The sequence below is a fragment of the Physeter macrocephalus genome, chromosome 6 (assembly GCF_002837175.3).
Source record: "Physeter macrocephalus isolate SW-GA chromosome 6, ASM283717v5, whole genome shotgun sequence".
Taxonomy (NCBI): domain Eukaryota; kingdom Metazoa; phylum Chordata; class Mammalia; order Artiodactyla; family Physeteridae; genus Physeter; species Physeter macrocephalus.
The window spans coordinates 52330951-52347376 of record NC_041219.1 but is presented as its reverse complement, the minus strand read 5'-3'; the positions used below and the strand labels follow the sequence as shown (position 1 = coordinate 52347376).

The 16426-nt window shown below is 62.9% G+C and overlaps 3 protein-coding genes across 7 annotated transcripts in view; 1 reads left to right on the top strand and 2 right to left on the bottom strand.

Moving 5' to 3' along the window:
* Positions 1–18: 18 nt before the first annotated feature.
* Positions 19–4693, bottom strand: MIOX (myo-inositol oxygenase). 4 transcript variants are annotated; one of them, XM_055085375.1, is made up of 5 exons: positions 4117–4693; positions 3896–3963; positions 3663–3772; positions 3518–3585; positions 19–3430 (listed from the first exon to the last, which is right to left on the bottom strand). In XM_055085375.1, the coding sequence occupies exons 1-5, from the start codon at positions 4691–4693 to the stop codon at positions 3336–3338; spliced, it is 918 nt and encodes a 305-aa protein (XP_054941350.1). In that variant the 3' UTR covers positions 19–3335. The 4 variants fall into 4 exon arrangements, with proteins under 4 accessions (XP_054941350.1, XP_054941348.1, XP_054941349.1 ...); XM_055085373.1 differs by having other exon boundaries at positions 3896–4693; XM_055085374.1 differs by having other exon boundaries at positions 19–3772.
* A 3721-nt stretch (positions 4694–8414) lies between these two features.
* Positions 8415–9623, bottom strand: ADM2 (adrenomedullin 2). Its single transcript, XM_007123304.4, has 2 exons — positions 9309–9623; positions 8415–8733 (listed from the first exon to the last, which is right to left on the bottom strand). Exons 1-2 carry the CDS (start codon positions 9416–9418, stop codon positions 8415–8417), a joined length of 429 nt encoding a protein of 142 aa, XP_007123366.1. The 5' UTR covers positions 9419–9623.
* Positions 9624–13795: 4172 nt separating this feature from the next.
* The window catches only part of SBF1 (SET binding factor 1), a 32343-nt gene continuing 29712 nt past the window's right edge, over positions 13796–16426 (top strand). For both annotated transcript variants that reach the window (XM_055085371.1, XM_024127194.3), the window contains exon 1: positions 13796–13999. In XM_055085371.1, coding sequence (XP_054941346.1) covers positions 13945–13999 — 55 coding nt within the window. In that variant the 5' untranslated portion in view covers positions 13796–13944. The remainder of the gene's footprint in view (positions 14000–16426) is intronic.

Genomic DNA, 16426 nt, shown 5'->3' with positions numbered 1-16426 from the left:
TCTCTTTCAGTCCAGGCTTGAGCCTGACATTCAGGGCTTTGAACTCACTGTTGTATTTTCTTAGGCCATCAGTGCCCTTGGAAGCAGCCACCTTCCTCTAGTGCCGGGTCACAGTCCCGTCGGCCTGGCCAGAGTCACAAAGGCCGTAATCAGCCGCCACGCTCCTGCAGGCCGCGAACCCGCCAGGTTTTCATTACCAGCGGGCATTGCCAACTTTCAGCCCCAAACGGGCCGGATAACAAATTCTACACTCCTGTAAGACTCTGCGCCTTGCTCCCACTCTCTTAGAAGAAACTGGCTCCTTGACAGAGAAACGTGGCTAGTTAGGAGGGTGCTGGAAGGCCTGACCCAGGCCGTGGGAGTGGCGGGGGCCAGGGTTGGCTCAGGAGGAGCTGCAGGGGGGGCGGGTGCAGTGAGGCAGCGGTCTGGTGGTGGCTGGAGGCGGCCGGAGGGAGAGCCACGCCCCTCCTCCTCTCTGCGGGCTCCTCTGCTGCCCCAGGGCCCTGAGGCTCCCAGCGGGGCCTTCCCCCACGCTGGGGCCTTTTTGGAGATGGCCAGGTTAGGATCTGCAGGGCCACAGAGAGGCCTGGGCACCCAGGGGCAGGGGCAAAGGTGGCCGCTCCTGCTCTGCACTGGGGAGGCTCCCCCGGGGGGGTTTCAGGGTGATAACTTCAGGCCCAGAGGGGCAGTCTGTCAAACATCCCCCGCCCCAGCTCCGGGGCTCATGTTTCTCTTTCCCCACCCCAGCCTCTTCCCTGCTCTCAGGAAGGCCGAGAGGCCCCGTTGCCCACGTCCAGTCCAGGCTCAGAGCCCCCTGCACCCCACAAGCAACTCTAGGGAGGGACCCCCTTGGCGCCCTGCACCTGCCCTGCTTGAGCTCAAAGGCTGAGAGGGGGCCGCAGCTGGGAAGGCTGCCCAGGGACGGTGCGAGGGAGCCCAGGGCAGGCAGGAATTCTCCAGAAGGAAGCACAGCGAGTGGAGAAGAGCTTGGGCAAAGCCTCTTGACACACTCGAGCCCGTCCTCTCCTGACACCAGCGCACAGAGGGGCTGGGGTACACAGGGAGGGCCGGGGTGGGGTTTGCGCGGAACGGGAGGGTCTGACCACACAGCAGCCTGGGCAAGGCAGGGAGGGCAGCGGGCAACGCCACCTTTCATGGCTACAACCAGTGGACATTCAAGAAGTGATTGGGTCTTCAGCCCCAGCACGTGGATTTGTAATACCACCTCCCAGTCAGCAAGACCAAGGTTCCTTGGAGAAAGGGCCAATTCTACGTCTAGGGCAAACTGGAAAATGGCCTCCAAAGATGTCCACGTCCGATCCCCGGAACTTGTGAGTGTAACCTTACTTGGAAAAAGCATCTTGCAGGTATAATTATGGACCTTGAGATGAGGAGGTCATCCTGGGTAGTCTGGGTAGGTACTAAATGCCATCACAAGTGTCTCTATAACGGGACAGAGGATGACAGACACACAGAGAAGGAGCTGCGTGAAGGCAGAGAAGAGAAAGGCATCCACCAGCCAGGGTGTGCTGGCTGTCACCTGAGGCTGGATCTTCCCGGAGCCTCCGGCGGGGGCACTGCTGACACATTGATCTCAGACTTCTGGCTTCCTTCCGGGACTTGAGAGAATAAACTTCTGTTGTTTTAAGCCACCAAGCTTGTGGTAATTTGTTACAGCAGACACAGGAAACAAGCAGTCGGGCGTCTGGTTACAGCAGACGGCAGAACATCCCAGAGGCCCTTGGGTCGTCAGATGGAGGCAGGACCCTCCCCGACCCTGTCTGAGAACCAGTAAGAATAACTCACTGAAGCGCAAAGATGCTGAGATCTACGCGTTCTTTATTCAAAACAGACAACTTGATCATGTCTGAAGGATGCTAGGGAACCAGCTCTTACAAAATGGTAAATTAAGAGAGAGACAGGAGCATTTACTTCCCCTTCCTCCGTAAACAGGAACCAAACAGCACCAGGGGAGCTGCTCTTTACTGCCGGGTTCTACCAGGTGAGTGAGGACGGAACTGGAGCCTTGCTGTTCTCACTCCATCCGGTGGAGGGTGTTCTTAGACCCGAAACCGCCGCACAGCAGCTTCTGACAGCACAGGAAACAGCGGGGCTTCCTGAGAAAGCACAGCCCCCACCTCTAGGGCACCCCTGCCCTCAACAAGTCAAACCTGAATCTGACTAAGCCTCGAAATTTATTTACCAATTAGCAAGAAAGACCGAGGAAAGTATATTCATAGATATCATGGGGACGCAACCAGCAAATCCCAACAGCAAGTCCGTAGACACATGAGCCACTTTCTGCAAAGGAATAAACCGGCAGTAGAGGGAAGGCTGACGCTGAACTGCAGCCTGAGGGGTGCACACTTGGGGGACGAAACCACAAGGCAAAGAAGGTGACTGTCGGCCAAGGTGAGGGCTGCACCCTGGGGCCCACGGAGGGTTTCTTGGCGTGTTTTCGTGGGTCATGTTCATGGCAGTTAACCTGAACATTTATCACGTTTCCTGTAGTGCGTTCTCCTAGCTGTCAGGTATTTTGCATTGTTTTCTTTAAGGGTTCTGAGCCCAGAGGACTTGGTGGCTGTTTTCAGAACGTGGAGGTGGGCAGGGTGAGCCCACGTTCTGACGCCAGAGCTGGGAGGACAAGCAAGACATTTACGGCAGCAGGAACAGCTGGGCACGCGTGTCCACGAGACCGCGGACTTGCCTCTCCCGCCCCCCGCCCCACGAGTGACTGCCCTGCCACGACACGCCTCGGCCTCTATCAGGGTGTGAAGGTCAGCCTCACGAGAGCTGCTTCAAAAGTCTTTATTGCAACCGGGGAGAGGGGCCAACAGGGCAGGGAATGCAGTTGGGTATGTGGGGTCCCCTAGAAGGGCCAGGGTGGGTCGTGACTGTGCCTGACAGTGGCTGTCACCCCAGGGCACCCAGCCGGGCGTGGGCAGGCTGGGCAGGCCGGTCACCAGCGGAGGACACCCGGGCAGTACTTGTCAATGAGCCCCTGGTAGTAGGGCCGCAGCTTGTCCACATCTGGCAGGTCAGAGCTCTTGGTGTAGAGATCGAACTTGCTGCAGCGCAGAGGGACGGAGCCCCATGAAGGCCCAGTCCCCTCCCCCGCCTCCCCCCACGGGCATGACCGTACTTGAACTCCTGCACCCAGGGCAGCATGGCCGAGTCCTGCTCGTTGCACAGCTGCTGGTAGTCGCCGCCCGTGTGCCACGGGTAGAAGGAGTGGAACCGGATGATGCAGAAGGCCTGGGGCAGGAGGAACCACACCCCGCGCTCCAGGCTGGGCTGGACTGGGCTGGACTGGGCTGCGCTGGGACGGACTGGGGCTAGGCTGGGCGGGGCTCTTGGTTTGGTTCCTCCCCCACACCTACCTCCGGTGGGAGGGAGAAGCTGTTGAACTTCATCATCTGGTACATGTACTCTGTGGGGGAGAGGGTGTCACCACCAGGCACCCAGAGGCGCGGCCCCCACCTCAGTCCCCACTGTTCCTGCCTCTAACTGGCCTCACCGTCATGGCCCCAGGACATGAGGACGTTCTCGAGCCCACAGTGGGGCTGGTACATGCCAAGCTCTGTGCTGCAGGGAGAGACAGAGGGTGAGGGGGGCTCAGGAGCACCCTGCAGAGGGGAGGGCCGACGGCCAGGGAGGCATACCTGTACCGAGGGTCCTGGAGGTCAGGGTTGTCCTGGAAGGTAGAGTCACAGAAAAGCACAGAGCCCTGGGGACGGCAGCCAACTGGGAAGGTGTCTCCAACGACTGCCCACTGGGGAGGGACAGGCAGCGGTGGGTGGGCCTGACTGGCCTGCCCACCAAGTGGGTGTCCAGAGCCCAGAGCCGAGGCTGCCCTGGGCCCCGCCCTGCCCACCCCCTCCACCCTTCTCCTCACCTGGGGCTCCCCTGCCAGAGCCAGGACCTTCCCCAGGTCGTGCAGGAGCCCGACGAGGTGGAACCAGTCTGGGGGAGAGAGAGGGGCAGGGCAGGCTAGAGGGGGTGCCGGGGCCAGGGTAGAGGGACAGCCTTGGGGCTGGGGTGGGGGGCAGGGCCTGCTGGGAGAGGGCCGGACCTCCACCCTCTCCCACCACCAGCCGGGGCGGGTGGGGAGCACACCCTTGTCGGGATGGGCCTTCCGGATGCCCTCGGCCGTCTGGAAGGCGTGGAAGGAGTTGGGGAAGTCCACGTCGGGGTCCGACTCATCCACCAGCGCATCCAGCATGTCCACAGCCTCCATGACAGTCATTCTCTTATAGGAGAAGCTCCCAAACTGGGCATGCTGGGCCAGTAAGGGAGAGGTCAGCGTAGCCCCAGGGTCGGCCCTCGCGGGGTTCGGGTTAGGAGTCTTGCAGCTACCTTCCTCCTGACGAAGTCCACGGTCTGCCACGTGTGCATAAGCTTGTAGGTGGTGAAGACACGGTCCAGGAGAGGGCCGGACTGCAAGACGGCGGGTCAGCCAGGCAGCTCGCCAACCCCTGCCCTTCACACCCAGGGGGCCACTGCCCCCCTCCCCCAGGCCTGGCCCCACAAGATGTGAACGGGGTATCCCCAGGGTGGCCCCTGGGGCTGTGCAAGGGGACAGCTGCTGCCCTTCCCAGGGGCGGGAGAGCCAGGGGTGCAGTGGGGGGCGGCCGCAGGTGCTCACCGTGTAGTTTCGGAAGCTGCCCTTGTCTTTGGCCGCCGCTGGCTCCATATCAGGCCGGTAGACCAGGGAAGGGTCCGGGTCCTGGTTGGGTGGGCGAGTGAACCCATTTCACCACAATGCCAGCTCCATGAGGGAGTGAGGACATCCCCAAGGGGGCACGAGACTGTCGGAAGTGGAGCAGCCGCGAGGCAGTGGGCGCCCCGGGGCACAGCCCCTCGCAGCACGGGCGCGGTGGATACTCCAGGCTCCTGGTGTCCGTATCTGCAGGGGGGATGCCGAGGATGCCTGCTTCCCCAGTGGTGCACAGCTCTGGCAGCACCCCTACCCGGCATCTCCTTCTCAAGACCTGGGCCCGCAGGGAGCCCAGGGGTTGGACCGACGACCCTTGCCCCAGCGAGACCGCGACAGGAAGGAGGGAGACCTTTGACCCAGATGAGCGGGCCGGCAGAAACCCGCTGGGAGAGGGCATGGTGCTGCCGCCCTTTCCCCGAGGGAGCAGTCTGTGCGGGGTCTGGGGTACTCACCACAGCCACCTTCATCCTGAGAGGGGGCAGAGCTCCACAGGCCCGGGTGCCCGTATATATGCCCACAGGTTACATAAGTGACCGGACGCCACCCAGCCCCTTGGCCTTGGCCCTCGGTAATGAGTGACCATCCACCCTCCTCCTGGCCTCTGAGAGTTAATGTGTCAGCACAGGAGCAGCCCCAGCGGCCCGGCCCCCCCACCGCCAGCCAACCTCAGCGTCCCTGGAGCAACTGACCTGCCTGGGAGGTCGAGGCTGCTCCCACTCCTGCTTCCCAAGCTCTAAACACCTCCATGCCCCAGGCGGTAGGCCCCTCCCAACCCCCTATCATCCCCAGGCACCTGGGATTTGGGGCGGGGCGGGGCGGGGCGGGGCTTATTTCAGACAGTCATTTTGACACCTGTTAAAATGGGATAGAAGGCTTTATTCACGTTCTCCTAGAGGGGAGAGGTCGGGCTCCACTCTGAACACAGAGTAAACCACCAGCACAGTGAGCTGGGGGTTTACAGCCACCAGGCAGGGCGGGGGCCTGGGGCGGCCGGGGTGGGCAGGGGTCAGGAGGGAAAATAGCCAGAGGAGACGTCAAGGGTGGGGGCACTCTTGCTAAACCCCAGGATTCTGTCAAGGGGCGTGATTCTGGCTAATACTGGGCGAGGCTGGAGGCTTGGGCTCACGTTTGGTCCAGGGGGTCTTTGTCAGGCTCTTGGAGCGAGGGGCTCCATCTCGAGTCAGGGCAGAGATGAATTCACAGCACCGGCCGTGTGTGGGCTGAGTTAGGCAGTGAGGACACAGCAGGGACCGCACTGCCTGGAGCTGACGGTCCCGTCATTGGAAAGAGGCCGGCGCTCTGGCGGAGGCCGGGGCACCGCGTGTGGTCGGGGTGGAGCGGGTCGGGAGAGGGCAGTGGGCGAGGTGCGAGGTGCTGGGCACTCCGCGAGGCCCCTCCTGCCCACGCTGAGAAGCAACCGGGCCCCACTTAAAACGGCAAAGTGCATCCGGCCCCTGTGAGCCCATAGAGCCTCCAGCTTCCACGTGCAGGCGCATCCCTCACGCGCTGTACTGCTGAGGTTGCTCTCCTCTGCCTCCTCCCACTGGAGTCTCAGTCCCTGCGGGTGGGGGGCAGGGTTGCTTCGCTGTTTCCACAAGTGCTCGGAAAATATCTGCTGCAAGGATGGAGAGGGGCCTGGGGAGGTGGGACGGGGACTGGAGCCATCACCGCGAAGCAGGCGGTGGCTTGGACCAAGAGGGACAAAGGGCGGCCAACGGATCCAGATGAGGGGGCAGGGGGGCAGGAGCCGTGGGGGGGCAGCGGGTGGGGGCGCTGGGGGGTCGGGGGCTGCCACCAGGCCTCCAAGTGGGGTGTCAGATAGGCAGCCAGGACACGGTCTGGAGCTCAGGGCCACGTGGACGACAGTGCGATGCTGTGACCGTGGCAGGTGACCCTAAGGAAAAACAGCCCAAGGCTCAGGCAGCACCTCGGCAAGGGCACCAGGTAGTGCAATCCTGGGGGCCTCCTGGCAGTCCGTGTTGCCACAAGGAGGGTGCAGAGTGGGGTGGTGTTCTGGTAGGGGGAGCATCCTGCGTGGAGAACCGGACCGCGAGGGACTTTGCCCCAGGGCCGGAGCCAGGGAGGGTCTTGGCCAAGCTGAGCTCCTGACTCTCCCTGACTCGGCCCTCCTGGAGCCCTCCTCTTCCTTGTCCCCCAGTCCCCCTGGCCCTGTGCCGTAGCCCACCCTCCCTGCCTGCTCTACCGACACCCCTCGGTGACCACAGGCCCCCAGCTCGGAGGCCCAGCCTGCTGCCCATCCGGCCCCCACGCACACACCTGTTCCAGCCTCCCCCCAACATCCACGCCTCCCCTGGGCTCAGGGCCTGGGCGCGCTCGGCTCCTCCCCCGGAGCCCCTGCCGTCCTCAGTTCATCTCCCCAGCGGGGCAGGGACCAGCCTGAACTATTCCCACGGGGCGAGCCCTGAGCTGGAAGAGCAAGTGCAAGGGTGGGAGGCCAGATGGCACTTCCAGGAGCCTCCCGCCCTTAGGGGGCCCCCGGGGGCCTGAGGGGCAGGCCTGCCAGTGACCCAGGGTATGGGCTCTGTGGGTGGACACTGCGGGGACCGCGGGCACCTCCCTGATCTCTGGCCACAGAGCTGGGGATAAAGGCACGCTCTCTTCACAGGGTGGCTGAGAGGGTGACACGGCAAACGTCGACAAATTAAGTGCTGTATGAACATTTGTTAAATAACGGAAACCACATTTCTGAACCCGTGAGGCATAGGGTGCCAGTACTACAGGACTAACAAAAGGCTCTGGTGTCACAGCACTTAAAGCCCCTCCCCCTCCCCCCCACCCCATGGCGGGTGGCGGGGTGGGGGGGTGGCGGGGTGGGGGGCAGACACACACCAAGGACTCCGCCCTCTGGCTGTGGACTTGTTCTTCTGATAATTTGAGGCCAGTCCCCTCCCCCAGGCTCCCGGCAAGCCTGCTCTTAGGGCAAGCCTGCTCCAGCCTCCTGTTGTCCCCACGCAGGGCAGGATGGGGCTCAGGGAACCCCTGTGGCCCGCGGGGCCCCAACCCTTGTTCGGCCATCCCTACCCACCTTGAGGTGGTGGTGCTTCTGCCTTAGCTGAGTGGGAGATTTGCCCCGCCCCACTCCCACCCTGCCCTAGGGAGGGGGAAGGGTGTTCTGCCCTGCTCTGCCCCAGAACCCCTACACCCTTTCTCCAGCTGCCCTCAGGGCACCCAGGCAGGGAGTCTCCATTGCGACCTTGGGCTCGGCTGGAACAGGGCAGTCCAACCTTAATCCTACCATGTCAGGACCAGCAGGGAAGAGGCCACGCTGGGCCAACTCCGGGCCCCTCCTCTCTCCTGCGCGCCCAGAGGTGGCCCAGGTGTTCAGGTCCCTGGCATCTGCCCTACGTCCTTGGGCAGACCCTGTCCCTAATGCTGCCAACCCGCCTCCAAGTGTCACACTCCAAGCGTTACAGGGCTCTGCCCCTGGGTGTTCAGGGTCTGCGGGGTGCACACACGTGCACTGGCTTCTGCGTCCACGGCCATTCGAGGTTGGCTGCTGCAGAACCTGGTGGGGGCAGGGTGGGGCAGGGGTGTCCTCAGGGGCCTGCACCGCTGTTCCAGGGACTGCTCTTTGCAGGAGCTTCGGGGCTGGCTCTGGGCTGGGGGCTCAGCTGCAGCTCTGGGATCGGGGCGCAGCATCCCGGCTGGGACACGCAGGGGTATGGCCTGCTGCGCCTCAGCCGTAGCTGTGAGGGCTGCTGGGGTCCACAGGGGCCGAGTCGTGTGGGCCGGCTGAGCCGACAAGCTGCCACAGGCGGTGGCTGAGGTTCTGCACCTGGCAGGTGCCCAGCACACAGCCCACACGCAGGAGCTGGGCTCGGGGCCTGCGGGGACCCAAGTGTCGGCGGGGGCCATTCCGGAGAGGCTGACCCATAGCAGGGGCCAGGCTGGCACTCCTCTGGGGCTGGAGGGCCTGGTGCAGCTTCCAGACCACAGGCCGGGCTGCAGGGTGCCGGGACTGCAAGCCACTGGAAGGAGTCCGGGCTGGGGGTTCCCTGCAGAGGGAGATGCAGGAAGTAAGCCCGGCGGGCCAGCCTTTCAGGGACCCATAAACCCACCCACTTTCCCTTCTACACAGGCCTGGGGTCACTGGCAGGGGAAGCCCACTGAGCTCAGGGCTCAGGGCCTGGCCCTCAGCCACTCAGTAGCCCATTTACCTGCTCCTCCCTGGGCAAGGGGCAGCCCTGGCCTCTGGGGGCCACTAAGCTCAGGGCTCAGGTGACTCCCTCTCAGCCCTTCCCTTGGGGTGGGGGGAGGTGGGCAGGCCTGAGGGCCCCTCCAGCCTCCCCTCCCACAGCTGACCTTTCCTCTGGAGGGGTCTGCCCTGCCAGTGGAGGAGTGGGCATGCCTTAGGAGGAGAGGCAGAGAAAGCGGAGCCTTTTGCCCTGCTCTGGGGTTGCTTAAGGCCTGGGGCTGGCCCCTGATCTAGGGGGCGAGCCCCAGCAGCAGGTGGGGGGTTTCCCCAACCAGGGGCTAGAGGGCCTGGGGAGGGGTCGGGGTCGCGGGGAGGCCTCCCCCGAGCACTCTGGTTTCCTGCCCCGGCAGCCAGGGTGGTCTGAGCCCTGCTCACCTGGGTCGCGCGGGCGGCCGGCTCCGGGCCAGGCTGAGGGACAGCGCGCCTGGGAGCTGCAGGTAGAGGAAGCTGATGCAACCGAGGGTGACCGTCAAGAGCCGGGCCATGAGGGCGGGGCCGGAGGGGGCAGTGAGCCGGGCAGGTGTTGGGGGCGGCCGTAGGCTGAGCCACCGCTTCCGCCCGCACCTCGGGGCGCGCGGGCTGGCGCCGGTAGGTCGGCGAGGGTCTCCGACACGAAGCGACACGAAGCGGCACGAAGCGGGCGGGCGACTCTCCTGCAGGTGGTGCGTGAACCTCCTCGGTCAGCTGGCGGTCGGGGCCCTGCTGGGGCCGGAGCCTCAGCACCTCGGGGTTAAATAGTCTTCCAGGGAGGCGGAGCCGGACGCGCCGGCGGGGCGGGGCGGGGTGCTCCCGCCCAGACCCCAACTCCGCCCGCCGCCCGATAGAGGGCGGCGGCCGTACGGAGCGCGGGCGGCTGGCCAGGCACCCCGGCAGGCCAGCCTCACCTCCGCCACCTTCTGGTGGGGGACAATGTCCCTGAGCCTGCAGGGGTAAAGAACTGGGTGCTGCGGAGTGCGATTGGCGGGGCTGGGTCCCGCCCACCACCTCTAGGTCCCTGGGCCTCGCCTCCCGAATGTCCGCGCCAATGAGTGGCAGGGGCCTGGCCAGAGGCGATTTTGAGACCCCTCCTCAAGAGGTCCTAGCAGCTCTATTCCTAAAAACCCTACCCTCCCCCCACCCCCGGAACATTACTGAAGTATTAACTGGTTTTTGTAAGAAATTTAAATACGTAGAAAGTGAGAACCTCTCACTGCCATCCAGTGGATTCCTCTCCCAGGTCGGATGGGCGCCCCGTTCTTGACTTTCTCTTGTGTGCATTTTGTTGAGGGGGGGATGCATCCTGTGTGTGTGCGCTATATACAGATACACACGCATATATAGGTAAAAATATATGGAAACATAGAGAGTGCCATTCTTTCTTACGGTTGATCCTACACCAAAATGTAGGTGTTCTGTGACTTAATTGATCGTTTATTGGGACGCAATTAGGTGATTTTCAAGCTTTCCAAGAGCAAGAACCCTTCTTCATGAGCTCCTAGATGTGTCTCTATAGGATACTTTCGCAGACATGGGAATTCTGGCTGAAGGTGAGCCCGTGTTTATGTTGACAGATGAAGCCAAACTGCTCTCCACAAAGCTGATGCACTCTCAACCGATAACGGACTTGGTGCCAGGGTTCTTCATCCCTTTGTCCCTCTGAGAGGGGACAATTATCCCATCACACGCTCAGACATTTCCGATCATCTGAGCATCTCTGCATCCATTTGTATTTCCTCTTCTGTCTTCCCCGGCCCAGTCTTGCTCCCTCTATCGGGTCATCATGAGTGACCTGGTCACTCTCCGTCCCTCCTTCTGCACACGCCATGGGAGCTCAACAAACATTAGCTGGATGAATAAATCAACAAGTGGTGACCACCTGCCATGTTAAAGAGCGGTAGGGAAGCATCAGCAGGTATTCCCGTTTCTATTTATTTATTTTTACCGGAAGGAGGGTGGGTGATGTGATCACATTTCTGTTAGAAAAGTGGAATTCAGCAGGGAGGTGGGTGCTGAAGGGCTGGCAGGAAGGGTGCAGTGGGGACAGAGAGGATGGGTCAGAGAAACAGAGCAGAGCAGGGGGGCAGATGAGGAGGGTCAGCCCACCCATCTGTTTGCTGATGCGGGGGAGGTGGGGAGGGGTTAGCTACCTGGGGGACATCCTGGCAGGGATGTCTTGCTGGCCTCCAGCATCCTGGGCCTGGGGCTGAAGAGAAGGCAGCCCTGGAACACAGTCTGGGGAGTTTTGGAGCTGGCGAGGCTCTGAGAGGTGAGCATCACCCACAGAGAGTGAAGCGAGAGGCCAGAACCCGGCATGGGGGAGGGGCGGGCAAGGGACCCCAGGGGTGGGTCCGGTTCTGCGGCTCCTTTTTCTCCCACCAGCGCCCCCGTCCTCCCTCAATCTGCCTCCCACAGCGCTGCCAGTACCGTCTTTCCAAAACACATGTGACCGTATCACTCACCCCGCCCATAAAGAAGAAATAGATAAAAATTCGCAGTCTCTTAGGCCCTCGGCCACTGCATTCTTTCTCTCAGAACACCGGCTGCCACCACAGGCCTAGGGTCTCATTTCCCCGACAGCCCACGGGCAGGGTGTCCTCTGGCCTCAGGTCTCAGCCTGGGAGCTTATTTCACCCTTATCCCTCTTGACTGGATCGGAGACCCCCTGTGATCCCACAGCCCGTGCACAGCACAGCTCGTGGCACTTGTGGTCTGTAACTGTCCACGTGCCCCCCAAGGGGAAATCCACGGGCTTCCCCCACTGATCCTCGGCGGAGGAGCCGCTTCTGCGGAGCCACCCGGAGCACCGCTCACCCATGGAAACACACAAGAAGCAGACCAGCGTTTCCCCTGGAGGAATGCTTTAGAGAGAAATCATCGTGGAGCAGGAAAAGCGAGGGTGGCAATTGGCTGGGCAGACGGCATCTAGGGAGGTTTTGCTTGAGTGTTTTCAGGTGGGAGAGACTGAGTTCAATCCCGATGGCGAGGATCCATAGAGAGGGAAAGATTGAGGATGGGGGCACCTAGCAAACAGCCAGAGGTGGGGAGGGGGCAGGAGGGGCAGAGCCTCTGTGGTCGCTGTGGAGGGGGAGGCGGGGGTGAGGGAGGCAGACTTGGGGTGATGCAAGTCTGTTTTCTCTGTGAAGGAGGACAGTGGGGTCATTTCTGAGACACGGGAAGGGGGTCAGAGGAGACTGCAGAGAGAACAGAGCTGACCAGATGTCAGCAGGCTGGGCAGTGGCGAGAGTGCATCCACAGCTGGGGCCGCGGTGTCACTGTGGCTACTCTGCACCAGCTGGCGCTGCAGGCCTCGAGGAGACGGATGGGCAGGACTGTGCGTGGCTGGGCTTTGCCAGGTGAGGACAGTGAAGACAGTTGGGGGGGGGCGACGATGTTGGCAGGATGACAGGTGACTGGAGCCACACTGGGAGGAAGCGGGCAGCAGCGAGTGCCTCTGAGGGTAACATGGACAGTGTGGTAGCCAGGAACTTGAGTGGGGCTGTCATGGTCTAGAAGTGACCCCAAACCTACCCTTGACCCTCAGGTGCTCAGGGAATGGGCTCCTTGCAAGGAGGGCATGAGGGTGGAAGAAAATGGAGTGCAGGGTCCCCCCCATCTCTGTGGAAGAGCCAGTCCTGGGCTCCCGTGCTAGGCCAGAGGGATTCCCTGGGACACTGCCTGCCCATGCACAAGCTCAGTGGTGTGGTAATGTGGTGGTGAGGACCTTTTTGGGTGTAAGTGACAAAAGGCAACTCAGGACAGCTGGGGCACAAAGGAGGGGTTCTCAGCCTATCTACCCAGTACCGTCCAGAAGCAGAGGAGGCTGTGGCTGGGCATGTGCCCAGGGGCAGGGAGGGGAGCCTGGTGGTCCTTCCCCTCAGCTCTTGTCTCTGGGTTGGGTTCCACTCATTCTCCAGGCGGGCCCCTGCGAGGGGGTGGAGGAGGAACGCCAGCAGTTTGTTCCTTCGTAGGTTCTTGAAGCAGCCAAAGTCACCCCAAAACAAGTTCATCCCTGCCTTCCCCTCCCAGCCTGTCAGCGAGCAGCCTTGAGGCTCCCCCTCCCCCCACCCCATCTCCTCTCCTAGCGTGTTCTGCCCTAGACTCTGTGTCCTCCTTGCCCATGCCTGTGTCACTGCGGGGGAGGCCCTGGCCGGGCCCGGCCCTGGGGGTGGTGGGCACTGTCAGGAACCCTGAGTGGTGCCGCCTTCTCCCAAGCAGCGCACCGGGCCCCCGCGCCTCACGGCCTAGTACGCGGCTCTTTACAGCAGGACGTGCAGCGCGCCTTTTAAAAAGTACATGTGTTAAAAATAAATAAATGAATGAATGAATGAATGAATAATAAATAAATATATATATAAACAGATATTAAAAAAAGAAAAGTATATGTGTTAAGCGTTTCACCTCACTTAGACTGGGCTTCCAAGTGGGGCCAGAGCCCTCCTCAGGCTGGGAACCCCAAGGGTAGGGCCTGGGTGGGTACTCCCCCCTATCACCAGGCTGGCAGCCCCAGGGGATGGCTTAGGGCCCCAGTTTGGGAGACCTGTGGGTAGGGCCGGGCCTTCCAGCCTTCCTCCAGACTGACAGCGCCGGGGGAGAGAGCCCCGGGAGCCGCGCGGCCCCCAGACAGAGCTCCCAGAGGCGGGGCCCGACCCCTCTCCGCCCTGCGTGGGAGCCGCGACGGCGAGGCGCGCTCTGACCCGGCCCGCGCCTGCCGCTGACCCGCCCGAGCCGCCGTCGCTGTCACCGCTTGCGGGTGGTGAGCGGCTGAATCCCGCCCCCGGGAACAGGGCCCGCGCCGCTGGTCCAATGAGGGAGCTTCGCTCCGGACCCCGCCCACAGGGGGGCGGAGCGAGGCCGCGCAGGCGCACGGCGCGGCCGGGCGGGCCGGCTGGCTGGGAAGATGGCGTCTGGAGCCCTGGCCGCCGCCGTGGAGCGGGCCCGAGGCGTCCGGGGTGCGCGGGCCAGGGCCGGGGCCGGGCCATGAGAGCGCCGTCCTCGCGTCCCCGAGCCGCGGAGCCCGCCTGCGCCCCTCGCCATGGCGCGGCTCGCGGACTACTTCGTGCTGGTGGCGTTCGGGCCGCACCCGCGCGGTGAGTGCCGGCGCGCGGCCGAGGGCTGAGGGCCGGGGACCGGGAACCGGGAAGGGTCAGCCGGGGCGGCGGGGCAGCCCCAGGGTCAGCCGGGCACCTGCCGCCCTGGTTCGGGTCCGGGGTCGGGGGTCACGGAGGGCCGACATCCCCGAGGTGGGCAGCGCGGCGAGACGGGGCGGACCGAGATTGCCCACCCCAGTCAGGGCAGAACCGGGCCGACAGCGCCTCGGCGTCGCCCCGGAGGTGGGAGGGCCCTGGGGCGGCTCGGCCTCCCGACTCCCAGTTGGGTGGGATGGGCTCTCTCTGCCTTGGCGGACTGCCGGGCAGCTCTGCTTCCAGGGGCACGGAACGTTCACTTGCAAGCCCCTCCTCTGATCCCCAGTGCCTCTGGTCTGGAGCCTCCGGCCCCTGTGCCGTGTCTCAGGTACAGGAGGCTGGGGAGCATGCAGAAAAGGGGTGGGGTTCAGGGACTACTGCTTGAGGAGGTGGTGTTTGAGTTGGAACTCGGAGGACTTCAGGAGGAACTGTGGAGAGGAGAGAGAAGAGTGTTCCTGGCAGAGGGCCTGCCGACTTCATGCCTGCAGCCAAGCCCTGGGTGGGAGAGTGGTGCGGTGACTGGTGCCGATGGCCAGGAGGTCTGTGTCTAGGGTCAGCGCCCGTGTCTGAGAGCCCTTCAGCCCAGGGGGTAGGAGAAAACAGCCTGACAGTGACATCAGCAGCAGCCGTGGAGACAGCGGCGTTGGGGTGTGCGCTCAGCGTGCCAGGCCCTGCACAGCCCTTTGTGTGCGTGACCTCACTTCTTCCTCCCAGCAGCCCACCGAGGTTTCCCTGTCATTGCCCCCATGTGTAGAGTGCAGTCAGGGCGGAGAGGTTGAGTGCCTGGTCTGAGCCCCCAGAGGGGCTGGGACTCGCACCTAGGCTACCCCAGAGCTAAGCTGGGGTCTCAGATCCCAAAGTGCAGGAGGGCACGCGTTTCATTGCGGGGGTGGGGTGGCTGTGTGGTCAGGCTGGGGCTGAACCTTGAGCCTGAGAGCGGGGTCGAGACCCCCAGTCTACCCTGCTCCTTGTCACCCCAGCTGCCTCTGTCACCATCCAGGACCTGGACTTGCACTCCTCTTTGCTTTTCTTCTTGCTGAGCCTATACCTGCTGGACTCTACACTCTCCAGACCCTCCTCATGCCCTTTCACTCAACACTCCCTTCTCCGCTCCGCTCCTCCTGTCGTAAAAAGAAAAAAAAAAAAAAGAAAAAAAAAACCACTATGAGAAAAGAATCACATTTTATTTTTGCAGACTCAACACTCCCTTCTCCTCTCCGCTCCTCCTGTCGTATTCCTCCCGACATCCTCAGTCATGAGCATGTCTCTCCCTTGAGGGAGGGCGTTCTTGTCCTCGTCCTGCAGTCTGCACGTGGCAGGCTCACTGTCGGTGCTGAACAGGCCCAGAGGGAGAGGCGTCTGCTCCAAGGCATGTGGGGAGGGGGCAGTGAGGAGGACATGCCAACTGCAGCAGCGGGTGCACTGGATCCAGGGAGACAAGGCTGGCCAAGGTGCTGCCCCAGCGTGAGGGCCCCCAGGCTGCGTGCCAGGGCAGGGGCTGCACGAACAGAGTGAGCTTGGAGGCTGAGGACGCTGAGGGCAGTGTGGGAGGCCTGCTGGTGGTGGTGGCAGCTGGCGAGAATGGGAGGGAGGGGAGAGGAGGCACGGGCGGGCTCCGTGACAAGCTGGCTGGAGCCACACGGGCGGTGGGCACGCCAGGTGTGTGTGGCCTCTGAGCAGAGCGGGGAGAAGGCTGGCGCCCACAGTGCCTGGAAGGAGTGATTCTCAAGATGTCCCCTTCAGTAGGCCTGGGGGGCCATGGAGCCCCCCAACCACTGTCTTCCGGGGTTGCAGCTGGTCAGCTGCTGGCTGGCTACCCAGCCTCAGGGCCTCGCTTGGCATGACTGGTCCATCCCTGTGAGGAGCAAGCCCACGAGCTGGAACCCCGGCTATGGGGCTGAGGGCAGAGCGAGGTGGTGGGGAGCCTGAAGCAGAGGAGCACCGCACGAGGCTCAGTGGTCCCTGCTTTGCCACTTGGTACCTCTGTGACCTCGGACCAGTCTTTCGGCCCTGCGCTTCGCCTTCCTCACCTGGGGGTAGGGTGAGTGACACAGACCTCCCGGGCTGCTGTGAGCACAAGGTGGACATACACACCTGGAGCTGCTCACACAGAAGAGGCTCCAGGAAGTGACGGGCGTCTTGTTAATGCTGAGCAGCCAGTGTGTGGACACCACTTGGCACGGACAGCGGGCACCCCTGCGTGCTGGCAGGCCTAGGACACTAGGGCAAGACATAGGGTCTTTTGGGTTCAGTGGAGAGTGCAGGTGTGGTAGAAGTCTTGTCCTTGGCCTGGATCTGGACATCCCGTCCGGAGCTTCTGGATGCAGGGCC